Below are 17,543 nucleotides of genomic sequence, written 5' to 3' on the forward strand. Positions count from 1 at the left end.
CGCCGCTGACCACAACCCTTTGAGCTCTGTTCTTGATCCATCTCATAGTCCACTCATTCAACCCATACTTCCTGAGCTTCACTATGAGGATGTTAGGGGAGACAGTGTCAAAAGCCTTACTGAAGTCAAGGTACACCACATCCACTGCTCTCCCTTCATCTACCCAGCTAGTCACTCCATCATAGGCTATCACATTGGTCAAGCACAATCTCCCCTTGGTGAATCCATGCTGACTACTCCTGAAAACTTTCTTTTCATTCATGTGCCTAGAGATGGCCTCCAGAACGAGCTGTTCCATCACCTTCCCAGGGATGGAGGTGAGGCTGACTGATCTATAATTTCCTGGGTCTTCCTTCTTGCCCTTTTGAAGACTGGGGTGACACTGGCTTTCCTCCAATCCTCAGGCACCTCTCCCATTCTCCACGATTTTTCAAAAATGATGGAGAGAGGTGTTGCAACAATAATTGTATTACCTTTTTTTGTTCAAATCCAGAGGAAATAGAAGTCTAAAGGTTTACTATTTATTTGGACATTTCGATACAGAGGGATTAAATCTCTCATGAAGAGTGACTGAAAACACTGGGAGCCTTATACTAGGAAAAGGATAGAATTCTGTAATTCTTTTTTGTTTGTTTGTTTTTTCTTTCTCATTCAGTTCTGGGTGCAAACCCACCAGCAGGGTTGAGGTTTGGCAATAATCAATGAGACCAAAAAATTAGGAACTACTTATGATAAACAATGTAGAGCAGTTTCACCAAAACTCCTTTTCTGACTCTTCCACTAGTGTAACTTGACCCCCTCTCCTGAATTTCTAAATGTAAGAACAACAGGAATTCAGGAAGAGATTGTGGATGAATACATTTCACAAAGGCCATTGTTTTTTCTTCTCCCATCAAAGAGAGGACAAGCTCACCTCCTGCTGCATCCTGCATTTGACGTCTGGCTACCTTCAGGCCAGCGTATTCCGCAGCTGCTGCAACAGCCTGTGCAAAATCTGCATCGGTAAAAAATGATCCATCAGAAGAGCTAACACTAGACCGCCCACTTGAGATGTTATCTTCTTCAGAGGCTGAGCCCCAGCCATTGATCATGGACCCTGTTACAGAGCTCTCCAAATCCCCAACGCTGGAGGCAGGTGTCTGCTCAAGGCCACGCAAAAGGAGTCTTCTGTTCTGCATCTTGGCAACCTCTATATCTGCCTCATCTTCTTCCTCTTCTGGTGCGTCAGTATCCATATCAGAGACCAAGGGGCCTGAGATATATCCATAGGTATGTGGTGGGGAGATAGGCCTTGGAGGGGGTGGAGGACTCACAGGTTGACGTCTGCATAAAAATACAAGAGTAAGAAGAATTGAAGTCACATAATATAGTCAGAGGCAATAGCAGATTGATGAAAATATTTCTTTTATTTCCCAACAAGCTTGACTTGCCTTTTTAAATCAACAGAATTCATATCTGAAAAGTGCAGGGTTGGTTGTTTTTTTCAGGTTTTATTTTGGTGTAAATCAGAACTTACTGACAGCTATGTAGTTTGAAATCTACCACAAAGAAACCTGATTTTTGAATACGGTTCCTTTATCACCGTTTTTAATGAAAATTAGCTTATTTTCCATAAAGCTGTTCATTTTTCCTAAAGTAGCACATGTACAGATAGGTGAAGAGGTGGTTACAGTTCACGTGACTATTTAAAAAAATTATTTGTGCACCCTTGAGAGTATGAGCAAAAGAAGCGTCTGTATATTGCTCTAGAAGCTTGAAACTACTGATGTCAACAGATGCCTCTATCCAAACAGATTGCTCCATAAACATCTTCCCTCCACCCACCCTGGTAATTCAGAAAGATATGAAAAGAGATATTGTTATTTCATTATTTTTTAAATTGGTCTATAGACTAATTGGTATATAGAAAGAATTCTCTACTGTAACATCAGTTCTAGGTCTTAGGGATACCAAAATGCATAAAGATGTATGTGGTAATTTATTCTGAGCTTAAATCATCAGTAATGGTGTCTCCAGCTTAAAGAGGCAAAGTATTAGATATCATTAGATCAAGGTTCAGTTTAGTTAATACTTCACTCAGAGGTCCGAGATAGGAACACTGCCATCAGTTTTTCTTCACAGGAGCACAGGCATGTTCTTTAATTGCCATTTAATTCCCATCTGATGGGAAGAAACACTTTCTGCAGCAATGGGTGTACTGTTGGCTTTGCTGACCAGGAATTTCTACTGCAATCTGCTTTGCAAAAATTTCCAAAGTAATGTTCCCTTGTCAATTTTCCCCTCTTATTACCTCATTGAAAAATGATGACTCTCAAAAATTAAACATTTTCTTTTGGGGGGATGTGTTTTTTTTTGTTTAACTAAATGGGAATACTTACTAATCTTGAAAGGAAAATTTAGCAAGGAAAAACCTAATACTTGCAAGAGCAAGCTGGAACCTCCTTGGACTACATTATCTAGCCACTGTTTTCCACTTGCTGTATTAAGTACTGAATGGCACGAAGAAAAGATCAGTTAGGGATATATACCCAATAATAATTTAATAGCTTCCCCCTGCAAATCCCAGAAGCCACTGCTGCATGGGAGTCTCTACCTGCCTTTGACTAGACACCTTGCCCAATAAAGTTTTACTCCCTTAATTTAAAGCTCTTGTGACAATTGTCCTTGTAATATATTTGCTAGTCTTCCTATTCTCTAGGTTTTGGTATTAGGAGACAGGCAACTGGTCACAAAATATGCTAGGGTTTCTGAAAATATAGCTTGCCTACCAACCTTTAAGGATAGGCTAACTGAGAGCAGCTGGTTCATGGGCGTATGGAATTAACAATACTACATTCACTTTGTATGATGCAGAGGTTCTCGCTTTAACAGTGACATCATCTCCTATCTCAGGTCTTGCTTCAAAATTGACATCATCTTCTATCTCACTACATCTTTATTTTTTTCTCTGCTTGTCCATTCTTCAAGAACACAGATTTCTATTTCAGTTTGCTATACTTCTAGCAAGCTGACCACACAAAGAAATATTACACCACGCCATCATCACCAGAATCATACTCTAGATGCCTGGTTGTGATCAGAAACTGAGATAATATTCAGCAGAACTACAAGTAAAGCTAATAAAAAGTATGACAAACAGTATTTTAGATGTTATTTTCACTGTAAAACCACTGTTTACAACCCCCCCCAAAACAATACGGAGAGGCACCTCTCAGAATGTATTCTTAATTGGAAAGTATTGTCACACAATATTCAAAACAGAACCCTCCCTTCCACAATGGCGTACAGCTGTTGAGCACAGTACATCCAACTCCTAAACAGCAATGCCATGGGTCGTATCAATGCTGCTAGATGGAAAAGGTAAGTCAGCCAAGCCTTACAAATGAAGTAAATAGAATTATGTGAATCTTTTTAAACTGATGAGATGGATATAGCGAAATGAAAAGAAACAATGTTTGAAAAAGTAAGTTAAAAAAGACAGATTTAGTCACTAACAATTCTAAGACTTTCACCAAAGCTAGACTTACGCATTGTAGGAAGAACAAAGTAAATATACATTTTATTTTTCAGTCCACTCAATGAGTAAGCTGTATGCCCTATGAGCTTAAATTGGAACATGCTTCCAGATACTTCTGCCACTACTTTTGATGACATTTATGGTGACTAGCCATGAGTCTTTGTGTTGAGCAAACCTTCCACTTTTCAGGCAATTGCTGGCTGGTTATGCATGTTTGCATACGTCTGCTCCAATGCCTACTCCACTCTGTATGCCAGTGTGCATCTCCCACTTTCCAGAAGATGGTAGGTAAGGCGCTGGAAAGGCACTCACAACACATGGCTCACTTAGCATTTCCCTTTCCCATTAGCATTCAGCGAGTTTAACCTCTAAATAACCCAGAAAACTTAAGTGATTAAAATGAACACTTCTGTGCCCCGACGTATCAGGGTCAGTGGAAATTACAGGAAAATATTATTAGTCCACCACTAATAAAAAGAGTGACTTTAAAGATTCAGGAAGATAGAGGAAGAGAAGAAGATACACAGAAGAGGTGTTCCCATAAAAAATAAAGAAAACAAAACAAGGCAGACCAAGTAGAAATGGGGAGCAAAAGCAGGCACAGGCTTTTAAAAAAAGGATTCATAACTACTGCTTACTTTAAAAAGCAAAACATAAAAATGAAGTAACTTTTTAAAAAACATTCTGGAAAATACATCTGTAAATGTCCAGTAAGCTATATTAATAAAGTCAAAGTTCTACAGTCTACTTGGCAAGATCAAATTAATTTCACCATGACAGGCCTGCATTTCACTAAAAATAGAAAGTATGACTAGAATATTGCAGGTACGTTTGTATATTTGTGGTAATAAACAATATGTGCAAACCACTGGAGGAAAAAATAAAGAAATTTTTCCATTTGGGATAGAAAAACTGTACCTTTTTAAAAAAAGAAAGACAAGTATGCAGCATACATAAAAAACCTCATTCAGAATACACAGTTTTATGGCAGAGAAGCTGTGAGAGTGTATATGCAAAATACTTTGTAGTAAAAGCAACTCAGAGAAGAAACAAAATTTCCCTGTGACAAATATCTACCTTTATTAATGCTGGTCCTTCCTTTGAATAAGGGTAGGCGGAAATGTTAAGAAAATTTTGCAAGCGATAATTTCCTGTATTAGGATTTGTGAGAGGAGGAAAATCTATAGGTTATGTAAATTATATATTTATATATATTCATATATATTGGTGACAAGTTAATTGCACAGTTACTGTGAAGTAATGTATGCTATTTTATGGTAATAATGCAGTAAATCTATTGGAAACAATGGAACTGTAATTATATGGTAAGCTGTGTTAACGATACCACTTTAATATCCTGATGACTCTGAATTTAACTCGTGTCAGCATCGTACGTACCGTAAAGTGATATACTGCATTTCTTTCCATGGTATAATAATAAAGCAACCTAATTATGTATTTCTTAGGTTACAAATAGTTCTAGCGTCCTGGATTAGAAGTTAAATATTAACAGAATAAATATAATGGGGAAAAGCTTGGCCTCACTGAATTCAACAGGAATTTTCAGTAGGGCCAGGATGACTTTTGTCAGATCTCTCTCGCTACATTTGCATTGACACACCTCCGGTCAGGTTGGTGTTGTATGTGTCCCAGATCCTCCTGACAGTCCTGTAACATGGGCTGGAGTTCTTCCTGGGGAGAGGGGGTGAGAGTGGCAGTTGACTGATGGCTATAGGAGACAGCGGCTGGAGATGAAGCTGCTCCTCGGACAGGTGGAGTAGGACCTCGCTCATCTTCTTCCTCTTCCTCTAGTTCATCCTGCTGCAGATACATCCTTGCAGGTGGAACAGGACAAGGAATTTCTTGGTCATAGCTAAAATTAATTTTTTAAGAAAATAAGGACTTAAATTTTTACTGTGTAATTAGCATATCTGATACACTTATAAATAGCTCAGAAAAAAAATCAATGCTATATGTGCTCTTGAAAACAGCTTAGTAAGGATGTACTGAGTGGAGGTACACCACTGTCAGTAGATGATCTCTAAACAGCCACACTATAGATAGATGAGGAGCACCAGAATGGTACTGAAGGAAGGTCTCACTGCCAGCTTGTAGGGCAAATTACAGTTCAATTAACTAGTGATTAAAGTGGGAAATTGATGATGTATTCATTTTTCTTACTTTTCGTCCACTGAAAGACTGTAATCTTCGCTATTGCTATGGGGAGGTGGATGTGCTGGAGGGGGTGGAAGAAGATCTGCCCAGTTCATGCCAGCTTGCTTGGGAGCCTTTGGGGTCCGAGCACCCTTCTTGTGCCCTTGACTCCCTGTGAAAAAAAAAACACAATACATATTTGTAATGCTTTTAAGTATCTCCTCACCACTAGCTTTGAAAAACAAAATAACTGTAGTCCCTCCCAGATCCTTCTGAATTCTCTGGGAATTCACCATTGTGCTCAGTTGGAATAAACTGCCATTCCTCCTTTTTACACCAATTTGTACTTATAGCTTCTTTGCAGACTTACTCTACATTTTAAGCAGGTGAATGTAACCAGAAACTTTGCATAGCATGGAAAAAAGCACATGGGATACAAACCTTGAATTGTTAATAAATAGAGAAAATGCGATAAAACCATAAATTAATTTTACAAGCAATGTCTTTAAAAGTGAGCTTCCTACTTCTATTAATTACATTATAGATTATCATCTAAAACAAATGAGCTGTAGACGTATTTTCTAAAGTGCCTTTATACTATTTAATTGCTGGAACCTAAAATACAATATGATACAGATATGATCTATTAAAGTTCCACTGTTGCATTAAGTCACTGAATATATGTAATTTGTACTTGTCCACTGAAACGTTTTAGGCACAATGAAATTACTAGTTTTAGACTAAATGGCAGGTGCAGTCGAAAATAATTGCTGGAAGAACTAAAATAACAGAAAAAAGAAGAAAGAAGATCCATGAAGTATGGCGCAAATGTTTTCCACAACTATTATGGGAAATTATAGCTCATAACAACAATGCAGCTTTAACAGTTCCAATAACTTTGAGTAAGACCAATTATTCAGGTGGTCTTGAATTTTAACTTTGGACATGGCTATGATCAGAACTGACTCTACCATTGTTCCTTGGTATATATTTTTATCCTTCTTTGTTACTGTTACTTCTTTAATTGTAGATAAAGTCACCATATTTTTGAGTATGTTTTTGAATCCTTCACATTTCTCTCTTCAACTAAGGCATGGTGTTTTATTACCATAATTAAGCGTTATACACGATTAAATATGTTGCAGTCAGATTTAGGAAGCTTGTTTTTCTCACACTGCTGTCTCAGATCTTCCATTCTTACAGATCTAGTTCTGCTTACTGTTGTCCCACATTAGCTGCCAGATACAAATATGTTTTAGCTATGTACAATTATTTTTCTGGTATCTCAGTACATCAAGCAAGACCCCAACTATCCCAAGGTGATCATCATCTGCATTCTCTACCCTAAGCACCATGATATATACCAGGTTCAGCACAATTAATTTATAACTCTGGTCACCTTGCTTCATTTCTGCTGGAGTCCTTGGTCTAGGACTATAAATTGTTAGTGTTATGAATAACCATAATAGGTGTCAGCATGGAGAATACCACTTTCTCATTTTTAATTTGCATGGGTTCACGCTGCTGAGATGTTTCATGCTGAATTTCAGGTCTTAACAACATTGATCACAGGCTCAGCACCACATCCCAGTGTTGTAGACCTGGGAACAGGCAAAAGGCTGGCTCCCAGAAAACACACCTGAGCAGCTGGGAGAATTGGGAGCCATGCTTATCTCACTCCAGCCACTGCGAATTCAGGTCACCCAAAGGTACAGCAGGCTCATCTACATGTTTATGCCTCTGCTGTGCCTCAGTCACCATCAGTCAAGATGGACAGCAGGTTAGGATTAAGGCAACTGGACTATCAAAGACAACAGCAGAACAAAAGGTGAAAGGAAAAGTCCTCGTCTTGATTAGTAGATATAAAGCCCAGGGCACTGGAGACTGTGGCCATAACTCATCTTGTAATTGGCTTGATGTAAATAAACATAGGCTAAGTATCGGACTTAACGGTAAAGCTCCAAACCAAGCCTATCTGTAGTTTCTGATTTAGCTCTGAACATTTCACACACCTCTACCAGAAATCAAAGCTACAAGTGAATATGTTGTAACATGATGAGAAGCAGTAACTTTTGAATTAAACCATATTCTGTGGTTCCAGTGCCCTGGTCAGCATTCTCCAGCACAAAAAGCCGCCTTGTTTCAAGACTTTTGCAAAGGACATTTAGATATTTTGCACAGGAGACGCTGACGAGAATCAACATTTAATTATTTGTCTACATTTGAATGATGTACAAGAATAGTTTTGACATATGGCCACTGAAATCTATAAAAATTATATGTATGCATGCATGATTTTTTACTCAATAAAATGCATGGGTTTAATTTAAAAAAGGAAAGATTTCTTAAAGCAGTTCTGTTAGGGAACACTCAAAATGCTCTGGTGTCTTGAGCCTGTTCATGAATAAGGTTGTCTTGGGTGAGCAGACCCAGGAGATGGAGAAGTCAGTAAAGTACATGCATAAATTAAAATACTCTTTTTTGTGACAGCTGAAAAGGAATGTCTGTGACTTGCCCATCTAGAGGCCATAATATTAACCAGTAGGGCATTAACTTGGATAGGAAATCCAACTTCTATTTGATTTCATGACTTTCACAATTTTGGACAATCAACTACTTAATTGACATTTAGCACTAAGCAGTCATGAGGATGCAACAGAAATATAGGCACTCATTGGACCAGTTTTTATGCTGTTTAACATCCCTGTGCTGTATTACTGTCAGTGGGTCCCTCCACGTCATCCCTTCTGTAAATCCAGTAACTAGTGCCAACTACGGCTAGAGCGTCCAAACACCAAAAAACCTAAGATTTGGAAAGCACTACAGATACTCACCAGATGTACTACTGCCTCTGTCCGAGCTGTTGTAGGATCCACCTGTATTCTGGTCATACGACTGGTTGTACGGAATAGTTGGAGCAATGTTGTCATTTACCCGGTAATCTGCAAGTTTAATAGTATAGTTAATGCTACCCTTCAAAAACGCATCTACTCTTATATACCTGATTTATAACATAAAGTAAGATCTCCTGAAAATAGTGAGGAAGAAATAAATTCATTTTTTGAAAGGAAAATCATTCTATAATCATGTTTTATTTTCATCTTGTCTCTAATTGTAAGTTTAAGGAAAATCATGGGAACTTAGTAGCTCCACAGCAACAATGAAGTAAAATGAAATCCTATGCACAGGGTTGTCACAGTGCCCCTGCAACAATTAAGTCTCTCTGTCTCTATATATATACATGACCTATGTGAGCATTTTGCATAGGAACAGACTGTCACCTTGATCGGTTTTCCACGGTCTCTGCTTAATTTACACATGTAGGGCAGCCAATGGATTGTGGTAGCTACTTTTTGTATTTCAAAGGGGACAAACCCAAGTAGGAGTCAGCCTTGTATTACAAGGACCAAATGATCTGCTGGAGCAACAATGCAGCTCCATCGAATTCGGTTTACAACATAAGAGGTCTTTGTTTAATGCCTGCTGCCTCCAAGAAGATTTCTGTTTATATTGGGTCATGCAGGCTCTAGCTACAGGCAGGGTCTTTTTTTTGCTAATGGCTATTACCGTAACTTCCTTCTCCAGTTCCAAAGCACTTGATATACAGAGGTTACTTTTAAATCTATATTTGGCAACCAGATCTGTAAAACTTCTCAGAAGTAAAATTCTCATCTGACAAAACAGTACTCTCATGCCAAAAAGGAATTATAATTCACAGAGAACAGAAAGGGGCTGAGTTACTCTTCATACAGCAAACAAAACTGCATCATAAACAGAACCGCTGGACATAAAGGAGTGACAATGAAGCACAGCATGTAACTCATCAAAATGGTTATTTCCCACCACAAAAGCTATAGGTATAATTGTCAGCAAGATGGTTTTGACTTAGGAAATGAGAAAACCAAGATCAGAATATTGACTCATAAAATAGCAAATCAAAACAAAAATAAACAAAACTAAGAATCCAGTTCCCATCTGCTACAGAACTGTTTGTGATAACGTAAGCATGGGAAAATGAACAAAATGATAAATTCCACACCAGAGCATATTCTATAATACTTTCTCAGCCTAGTTGCATTCCAGAGACCACGCTGAAGCCCTGCATACCGCATATGTTTACACAGAGGATAAACAGTAAATCAACACCCTGAAATATGTATAATAAGACTGTCAGCAGACAATGCTTTAAGGGGGCCTTTCCACGCTACAATATGCTAGAGAATATGCAGCTGTAATATACACAGTTTGAAAGATGCAGTATCTTCCAGGGTGCAAAAACCAATCACGTTTTAATTCCAAAATAGATATGTAATACACAGTTCATAAAAGAAAACATAATTACAAAAAATACAGCTTTCACCCTCTAGTAAGGAGGCACAAAAATTGAATTTTCTTTTGACATGTTTATGTCAAGGGAAGGTGTCACATTTCATATTGCCCTTTGAACTCCTCTGTGAGTAGGTGGGTCCAGTAGAGAAATCAACATTCCTGTAACGAAACGTATCTTTTTGTGGATGCGATTACTTGAGTTACAACAATCCATGCAAAAAGTTCCAAGTTAGAATGCGTCCAGTTCCTAGGGATACTGTTTTGCAAATCAGGTTATTAAAAGAGGTTGCATGGTAGCCTGGAGGACTAGCGAGAAATCACATACCTATTTCTTCCAACTCCCACACATTATATTAAAGAAACATGCCCTCAAGGCCACAAAAATACATTCTGATGTTTCCCGTTAACACTAAAATCAATTTATTTTTAGCTTCTGGATCCACAGACTTCAGGCAGGGTAACAAAGGAATTTAGTTTCCAAAACTGTGTGTGGTAGCATTGCCTCTCAATACGTGAATCGAAGGCTTGCTAGGAACAAGTCTAAAATGAATTGGATCACTCCATTTGTGTCCCCAGAGTACAACACAATACAATTTTACAGAGTTTGATATGCAAAATTTCATTCGTTTACATGAACATGTAGATTTAATTAGTCTCCATCCACGACTGGGAAGAGTGGGTTGACCTATTTAAAATTTAAGGTAGAGTATAATGTGACTACCATGCATCTGGCTTATGAATAAAATATCTGGCCTCTGTCCTAACCAATCCCTTAACTACTATTAAATTTAAATTAATCTCAAATCCACACGAAATGTATTTTATTTAACTCTTTTCTGAAGATACAGCTTGTTATTTGTTACAAGAAATTCAATATCTGAAGGTTATTGTGGTGCTAATTAACTTTCTGACACTGCTAACTGTGGATTTCTAAATCTGAAGAGGGAGAAGTCTAAAAGCACCACAGAAGTCTGTAATTGCTGAACCTGAAAGCTTTAGACTCCCAGCATCAGAAGGTCAAAACTCCTCTGATGCCTAAAGAGGAGAAACAAGCTTAAAAGCTCTTCACCTTTGTTTAATTTGTTTTGCTCCATAATGTTGTACTGTATGGGTGCAACCTCTTGCTTTTGCTGAACAGAGGGCTTCCAGTGTTTCTCATTCATATCCCCGCTGCCATTGTTAACATTATTGCTGATATTTGACTGGATGAGTTGAGTGGTGGCATAAGGAGTGGGCTGCCCAGGCTGGCTGACAAATCTTCCGTCCTTTAGATTTGGACTATTGAAGGTTTTCATCTCATTGATTTTGTTGCTGAGGTCCACGTCACCATATACAGTTGACTCAGGCAACATCAGGTTTGTTTGCTTGTTGTCCAGCTGATTGTTGTAATTTGCTATACAATCGGCTAACCACAGAGGAGAGAAAAAAGAAAAGGTCATTCTGTTCGCTTACGCTATACTTTCAATGAAATTCCCTTTAAAAATTTTTTAGTGCATAACTATATGGCTTGCATCCATGAAGCAGAGATACTGTAATTAACTAAATAATTTACAGAATAGCATTTATCTTATAAGCTTCAAAAGTAGTGTTCACTGGTTTGATTCACTGTAATTTCAGACCTTCCAAATTGTACCTACAATGACTTACCTTGCTGGGCTTGTCCGACGGGGGCCATATAAACATTCACATTTTTAGACATTATTCTCAAAGCAGTATAGCTATCCAATCAATAACTGTGATTAAAATAATTTGCATTGAAAGGAAGAATCAACCAAAACTTAATAGTGGGAAAAACTAAACATTGCAGTCATCTCATGTCATCTCAATAGCATTTAGACTTTCCTGTACTTGTGGTAAGAAACTGAGATACAACAGATTTTTATGAAACAGATTGAAAAATGATCACACATTACAGAATTAAAGAGAAGCAGTACAATGTGAAAGGTAACTCAGTACCCAGTAGGAAGTCTTTATTTGATCATTGTTTCCTTGTACAATCTTATATTTTGGTTTGAAACAAAAAGACAGGAAAGCAATCGGGAATTTTTGCTAATTTTTAGTTGCTCTGGATATTGCAAAATAAGTAATACCATAGTAATACCATTGCTCTGTATGCTAAATATATATCACAGACAGCATGAGTTCATTCTTCTAATAGTGCATCATGAGATCATCACTTATTGCATAGAGTAAATTAGAGATGTACTGATGCTCTGGCCACTACTGTGTGAACCAGTGTGCCTGCCTTTCTGCATTTTCTTGCCTTTGTGTGACAGCAGCTCCACATGCTTTTTTTTCCTCTCCATATCCAGTCCACTGGAAAAATACTGAATGGAGTAACACAGTCTGTGGGTTGGCAGTTAGAAGGCTTAGTGAAACCAGCATTCAATGATCATTAAGCAAAAATTCTCATTTACCATCTGATTAATGCATCAATAATTACATATAACAATCACCAGGAATATACTTTTCTGCTTTTAAAAGATGTGGTTTTCATGCTAATGAGTTTGATTCAAAAACTGAAATCCATTACCTGTGGCCACAATTAATTTACTGGAGAGGGTGCCAAGTAAAACTAAGTACGGAATTCAGGATTTGACCATTATACTAAATGAAATAATTACTAAATATAGAGGATGATCAATTTCAAAAATGTTCCCTAAGACATACACCTTTTTTGAGAAATATTTCCTGAAAAAGATAAATGAAATACTATTTGAGGAAGAGAATCACTGATCCACATTTACAATGATTATGGAACAGTATCAGAACATGCCGCATACAACTTATCATTGCACATTTCAAGCCCGCAGATTGTGTTTTTTGAAGATTTTACTGTTGGATATATTTTTCTTTCTTATGTGAGCTGTTATTTATTGCTTCACAGTCTTCAACTCCCTGATTTGTACTTTTTAAATGTTTTCATTTCTGCTTTTTCTCTCACCTACTGAAACCATGCTAGTCTTTCCTCCCTTCCAAGCCTATTGTATTATATTGGGCAACAACATACCCAGCATATTCTTCATTCCTAATACCTCATGCTTTGCTATAATATCCTTGCAGGGTCACTTGTAACATATCTTTTTACCTCCTTCCACTTTCAGCTACATCCTATTTGTGTGTAGGGCAATATATTCGATATAGTGTATGCAGTAGGTACATTTTTTTACATAGACGTGTCAGAATTCCTCATACAAAGTGCTTAAACAAAACTGGTTTACCTATATAACAGAAGATTTATTCTGCTAGATTTTTTTATAGCATCTACTTTTAGAACAACCCATTCCCATTCAGTAGACTTGGAAGACAGTACTATACTTAAAAGAAATTAAAAATGCGCAGTTACTTAGTATATTCACAGCTACAGAGGGGATATCCAGCTCTGCTGCTTCAGAGCATAAGCCCAGCCCACGCTGACATAGTTAAGAATATTTGCCAGATTTTCCAGGACAGAAGAGACCGCTGTGAGCACCTTCTCTGATCCTCAAACTCATAAGCTCTACTTGAAAGGAAGGAACCACTTTGGAACCACTTTGCAACACAACCAAGCTAAATTTAGCTGAAAGCTAAATTGAGAAAGAATCCACTGCACCTCATTTAACAAGATGTTATAATAGTTTACAAACCTCAAAAATGTGCATTCTCTTCCTTTTCTGAATTTGTTAAGTTTCTGTTACTAGAACTTGGTATGTCTGTACTTGCCACAATAAAGTATCTCCTTATCAGAAATCTTTTTGCACAGGTATTTGTGGACGTGATATCCTCGGGCAGGGTAAGATCCAAGTCTCTAATGTTAAAATCTCTCACCTTCCTCTGAAGCACCTGGCACTGGTCACTGTTAGACAGCATATTGCAGGAGATGAATTACCACCATCACATTATGACTGATTTCACATTAATTACAGGAGGTAATGCTGTTTTGCACTTATGCAACTTCACTATAGGAAATCATTCTCCCTCTCTGAAATGCTGGGAAATGCTACTAGCAAAAATCAGCAAGAGATGCTGGTAGTGAAAAAAACTAATCTTCATTCCTCACCAGTAACACAAACCGCGTTAAAACAAAAGGAACCTAAGGTCTGTTTAAAACAAAATGTGCAACAGTTACTGCTTCCAGCTCTATTTCCCCAACTGTGTTCCCATGGAACTCATAAGGCTTTCTTCAGGAGCACTCTGAGTCCTGCCCAAGTTCCTGGGAACTACCGCTTAACCTAACATTTCATAATTGCTTTTAGAGTGTGAAGTTAACTTTTTTATCCACACGCCTTAAACAGAAAACCAGCTGTCCAATTTTGTACAGAATGGCACCCCAAGGGAGGGTTTGAATGTGCCAAAGTAGATTGACTGTCTTGCAAGTACTGTAGCAATGTTTTAATTCCTGCTTCCCATCACACCCAAAACCAGAAGGAACATCTCACTAGTGTCATTTTGGTACTTCCCCTTCTCCATCCAAGCAACAAGGACATACAGAACATCCTAAAAATGACCTTATCTGCTCTTTTTCAGATGCTGAAACATATGATTTCAGTGTAGCTTTTGGTAACATTGAACTTGCAGGGGCTCCTTCAGCCTACAGCTTGCTACAACTATCCAAAGAGGACGGAAGAAAGGGATCCAAAAAGGGACTGAAAGCATAATCATGACATAGAGGAGAAACTATATCAAGTCTAAATGCATTGGAAATAAAAATAACAAAGAAACCTGTACACTCTCTCAGGTATTAGAAGTATATATTCAATAAAGAAGATTCTTTAGCAAGGCAGAAATATATCTAACCTGGTCGACTGTACGTCGTAAGGTTGCTGTCACTGTTTCCATTGCCAGAGGTGCAGCAGTTGATGGAGCAGTCATTGTGATTGTTCCCTGTGTTAGGCCAAGTATCTGCTAGCCATGGCTGAGTGGCTGGTTCACTGATGTTTAGGAGTCCTGGCCTTTAAAAACAAAGCTTGGTCATTTCAAAAATTAAAGAAAACCATTTTCACACTGCAATTATATTCCTCTCAAAAGGTTAGATATTACAAAATAATATCACATATTTAAAAGCTTGAGCATTGGAAAATACAGCTTGATTCAATTATGTAATGGTTTCTAGTTTCCTATATAATCTGTTCCTTGCTAAGATACTCTGAAGTGAACAGCCATGGGCAGCATCAGTTCAGTTTGCTGAACTACACATACATGTTAGTGTGCAACCTTTACCTGTCACTTTGTTGGTTTTTTCCTTTGTGGTTTTTTTTGTTGGTGGTGTTTTGTTTTTTTTTTTTTTCTCCTGGGAAGGTTGTATTTTTATTTTTCTGCCCCTTCTCCTTTTCTTAGAGAAAGCAATGTAGAAAAGGGGAAATTGGCAAGTCAAGCAAACAAAGTTCTCCTCACCATCAGATAATACTACTGTAGTGGATCAAAGGGAACAGCAGATTACAGAAATCTCTGTCGCTTGGGAGTATCTGGATCTCACTAAGCACACTGAGTGTGCAACACATCTTTGTTAATGAGTAAGGCACTCGCTTAATCTTTACGTGGGTGGAACAGCAGCAGCTCCTAGGCAAGTTTAAAGTAATTGGGAACACTCAACACACCTTTAAAAACATCCAGATATGAATGCTGCATATTGGCAGCATTTGGATTAAAGTGTAGTCATGCCATCAGCAGAAAGAAATAGCATTCCTTGGTTTCCAAGCTGCTGAATTTTTCTAGTGAGTGTGAAAGATGCTCTGATGAATGTTTAGTAGAATCATTCGTGCCTCTTCAGTTTTCATACTAACAACGCAATGGCATGTTATAAAGTCCCATATAAGTAGCATCCCCTAACAAATTTGCCTTTGATAACTAAGGTGCTTTCAAAACCAGATAATTTTAGTCACTGTCATATATTTAAAAAAAAAAAAAGGAGCACAGTCTCTTCCATCACAGAATTTAACAGGCAACTTTCCATTTGAAATAGTGCAGAAAATAGCCTCCATAATATTAGATGTGATGCTCTTCAAAAATAAAATATGCTAATCCTCTTAAACTGCAAGTTGAGAATACAAACCGCATGCAGTTAGTTGTGGGGGATATAGTCTGTCAGTGCTGCAGGTTTAAGACACAGTCTTAGAATGACATTTAGAAGATCTATACATATACGTGTATACATATTTCTGTACCGAATATGTCATCTGACAATTTACCATAGGAAGTGATGAGGCTTGACTTACTTTCAGGCTAACTAACCAGCCAATACACATGCACTAAACAAGTATTTTTTGTAAAAATCTGAAATAAATGTACAGTTATGTAGCCCTGTGAGCAGGCCAGCTGAATTGAAATACCCTGCTTTCTTCCCTACCACTCTGCTCTTACAACGAAACTACACCTCAAGGCATGTGGAGGAGACACAAAGCCTTCCAGAACGTTTCAGCACTTTCAAGGCCTGTGTACTGGATTTTGGATAGAGAATTAAAGGTCCTTTGCTTCTAAAATTACCTTGCATTCACACCTGCTGTCATGTAAGAAATGTAGTGCGAGGTATACAAGTAGACAAAAACTCTAATTGGAGCCATTTAGGTGGAACTGTAGGCAAGAGGTGTTTGCATTATAGCTCCATAGCCCGGTGATGATCAGTGATCATAATTTCCAAAGATCTTTAACCTTTGCAGCAAATTCGTTGAATCCTTGAAGTACTGTACTGGGTCTGGGGTAGGGGTAGATTGAGCAAGTGGGTGCCTAGCTTCTGGCTGGAGTCAGCCCACCACAATTAGCATTACTTGAACCCTGTCTAGAAAAGGGATTGACACAGAAATGGGCATTTTTTCATCATCACAGAAGTGGGGATTATGTTGAAATGTATCAGTGTGACATTTTGAATTCTGAACAATGCTTTAACATACTCACATGAGTGTCCTTGACAGAAATGCTAACCGCCTCCAAAACGTTACAATAATATAATGTAAGGAAGTGAAAACCTTAGATTTAGAAATCAGAGTAAAGGTTTCATATGTAAAAATAACATTTGTTTTTACATTGCAGAAGTATGTTTCATATTCTATAAAATTCGGTACAACATCATATATCCTGTAAATGCTATATATGCAAATGAACAAAAGAAGAATAGATGTTAGCACCTTGAATCAATTACACTGCTAGATTGTGGCACTGATCCTTAAAACTGGGACAGTAAAAAATGATGCTGCTTCTCTGGCAGTACCAAAATGATGTAGCCATTTCTGGGTTCATTTCTGCCCTCTGAGTCTATGTGAGTGTGCTTTGTCTAGCTTCTGCTATGGGAAGAGCGAGGAAGCACAGTGGCACAAAGAACACAAAGGATGTTAACTGCATACCTTTTTGAACAACCTTGCCAGGCAAAGGGAGGGTTCATCTCTGTTCTCTTATTTTCTCACTATCCTGGGGTGAAGGCAGCAACCCAGTGATTTACAGATTTGTCCATTCAAAAATCCCATGGCAACTGTTCTAGAGGTTTTCCTCCACGGTTTTACGGCTACAACACAGCAGCATACAGTGCTGGACAGAAATACCTGCAATCACTCTTAGCACGCCAGGTTCAGCA

General features: G+C 38.0%; 1 protein-coding gene across 1 annotated transcript in view; it reads right to left on the minus strand.

The window, feature by feature from the left end:
- Window positions 1-913: 913 nt before the first annotated feature.
- The window catches only part of ROBO1 (roundabout, axon guidance receptor, homolog 1 (Drosophila)), a gene marked incomplete at both ends in the record, with an annotated part of 99,831 nt that continues 83,201 nt past the window's right edge, over window positions 914-17,543 (minus strand). Inside the window, 6 exons of the mRNA XM_010286794.1 lie at window positions 914-1,323; window positions 5,139-5,390; window positions 5,699-5,843; window positions 8,506-8,613; window positions 11,070-11,405; window positions 14,777-14,931. Coding sequence (XP_010285096.1) covers window positions 914-1,323; window positions 5,139-5,390; window positions 5,699-5,843; window positions 8,506-8,613; window positions 11,070-11,405; window positions 14,777-14,931 — 1,406 coding nt within the window. The remainder of the gene's footprint in view (window positions 1,324-5,138; window positions 5,391-5,698; window positions 5,844-8,505; window positions 8,614-11,069; window positions 11,406-14,776; window positions 14,932-17,543) is intronic.

This window comes from Phaethon lepturus, unplaced genomic scaffold (genome assembly GCF_000687285.1).
Source record: "Phaethon lepturus isolate BGI_N335 unplaced genomic scaffold, ASM68728v1 scaffold12075, whole genome shotgun sequence".
Lineage (NCBI taxonomy): Eukaryota > Metazoa > Chordata > Aves > Phaethontiformes > Phaethontidae > Phaethon > Phaethon lepturus.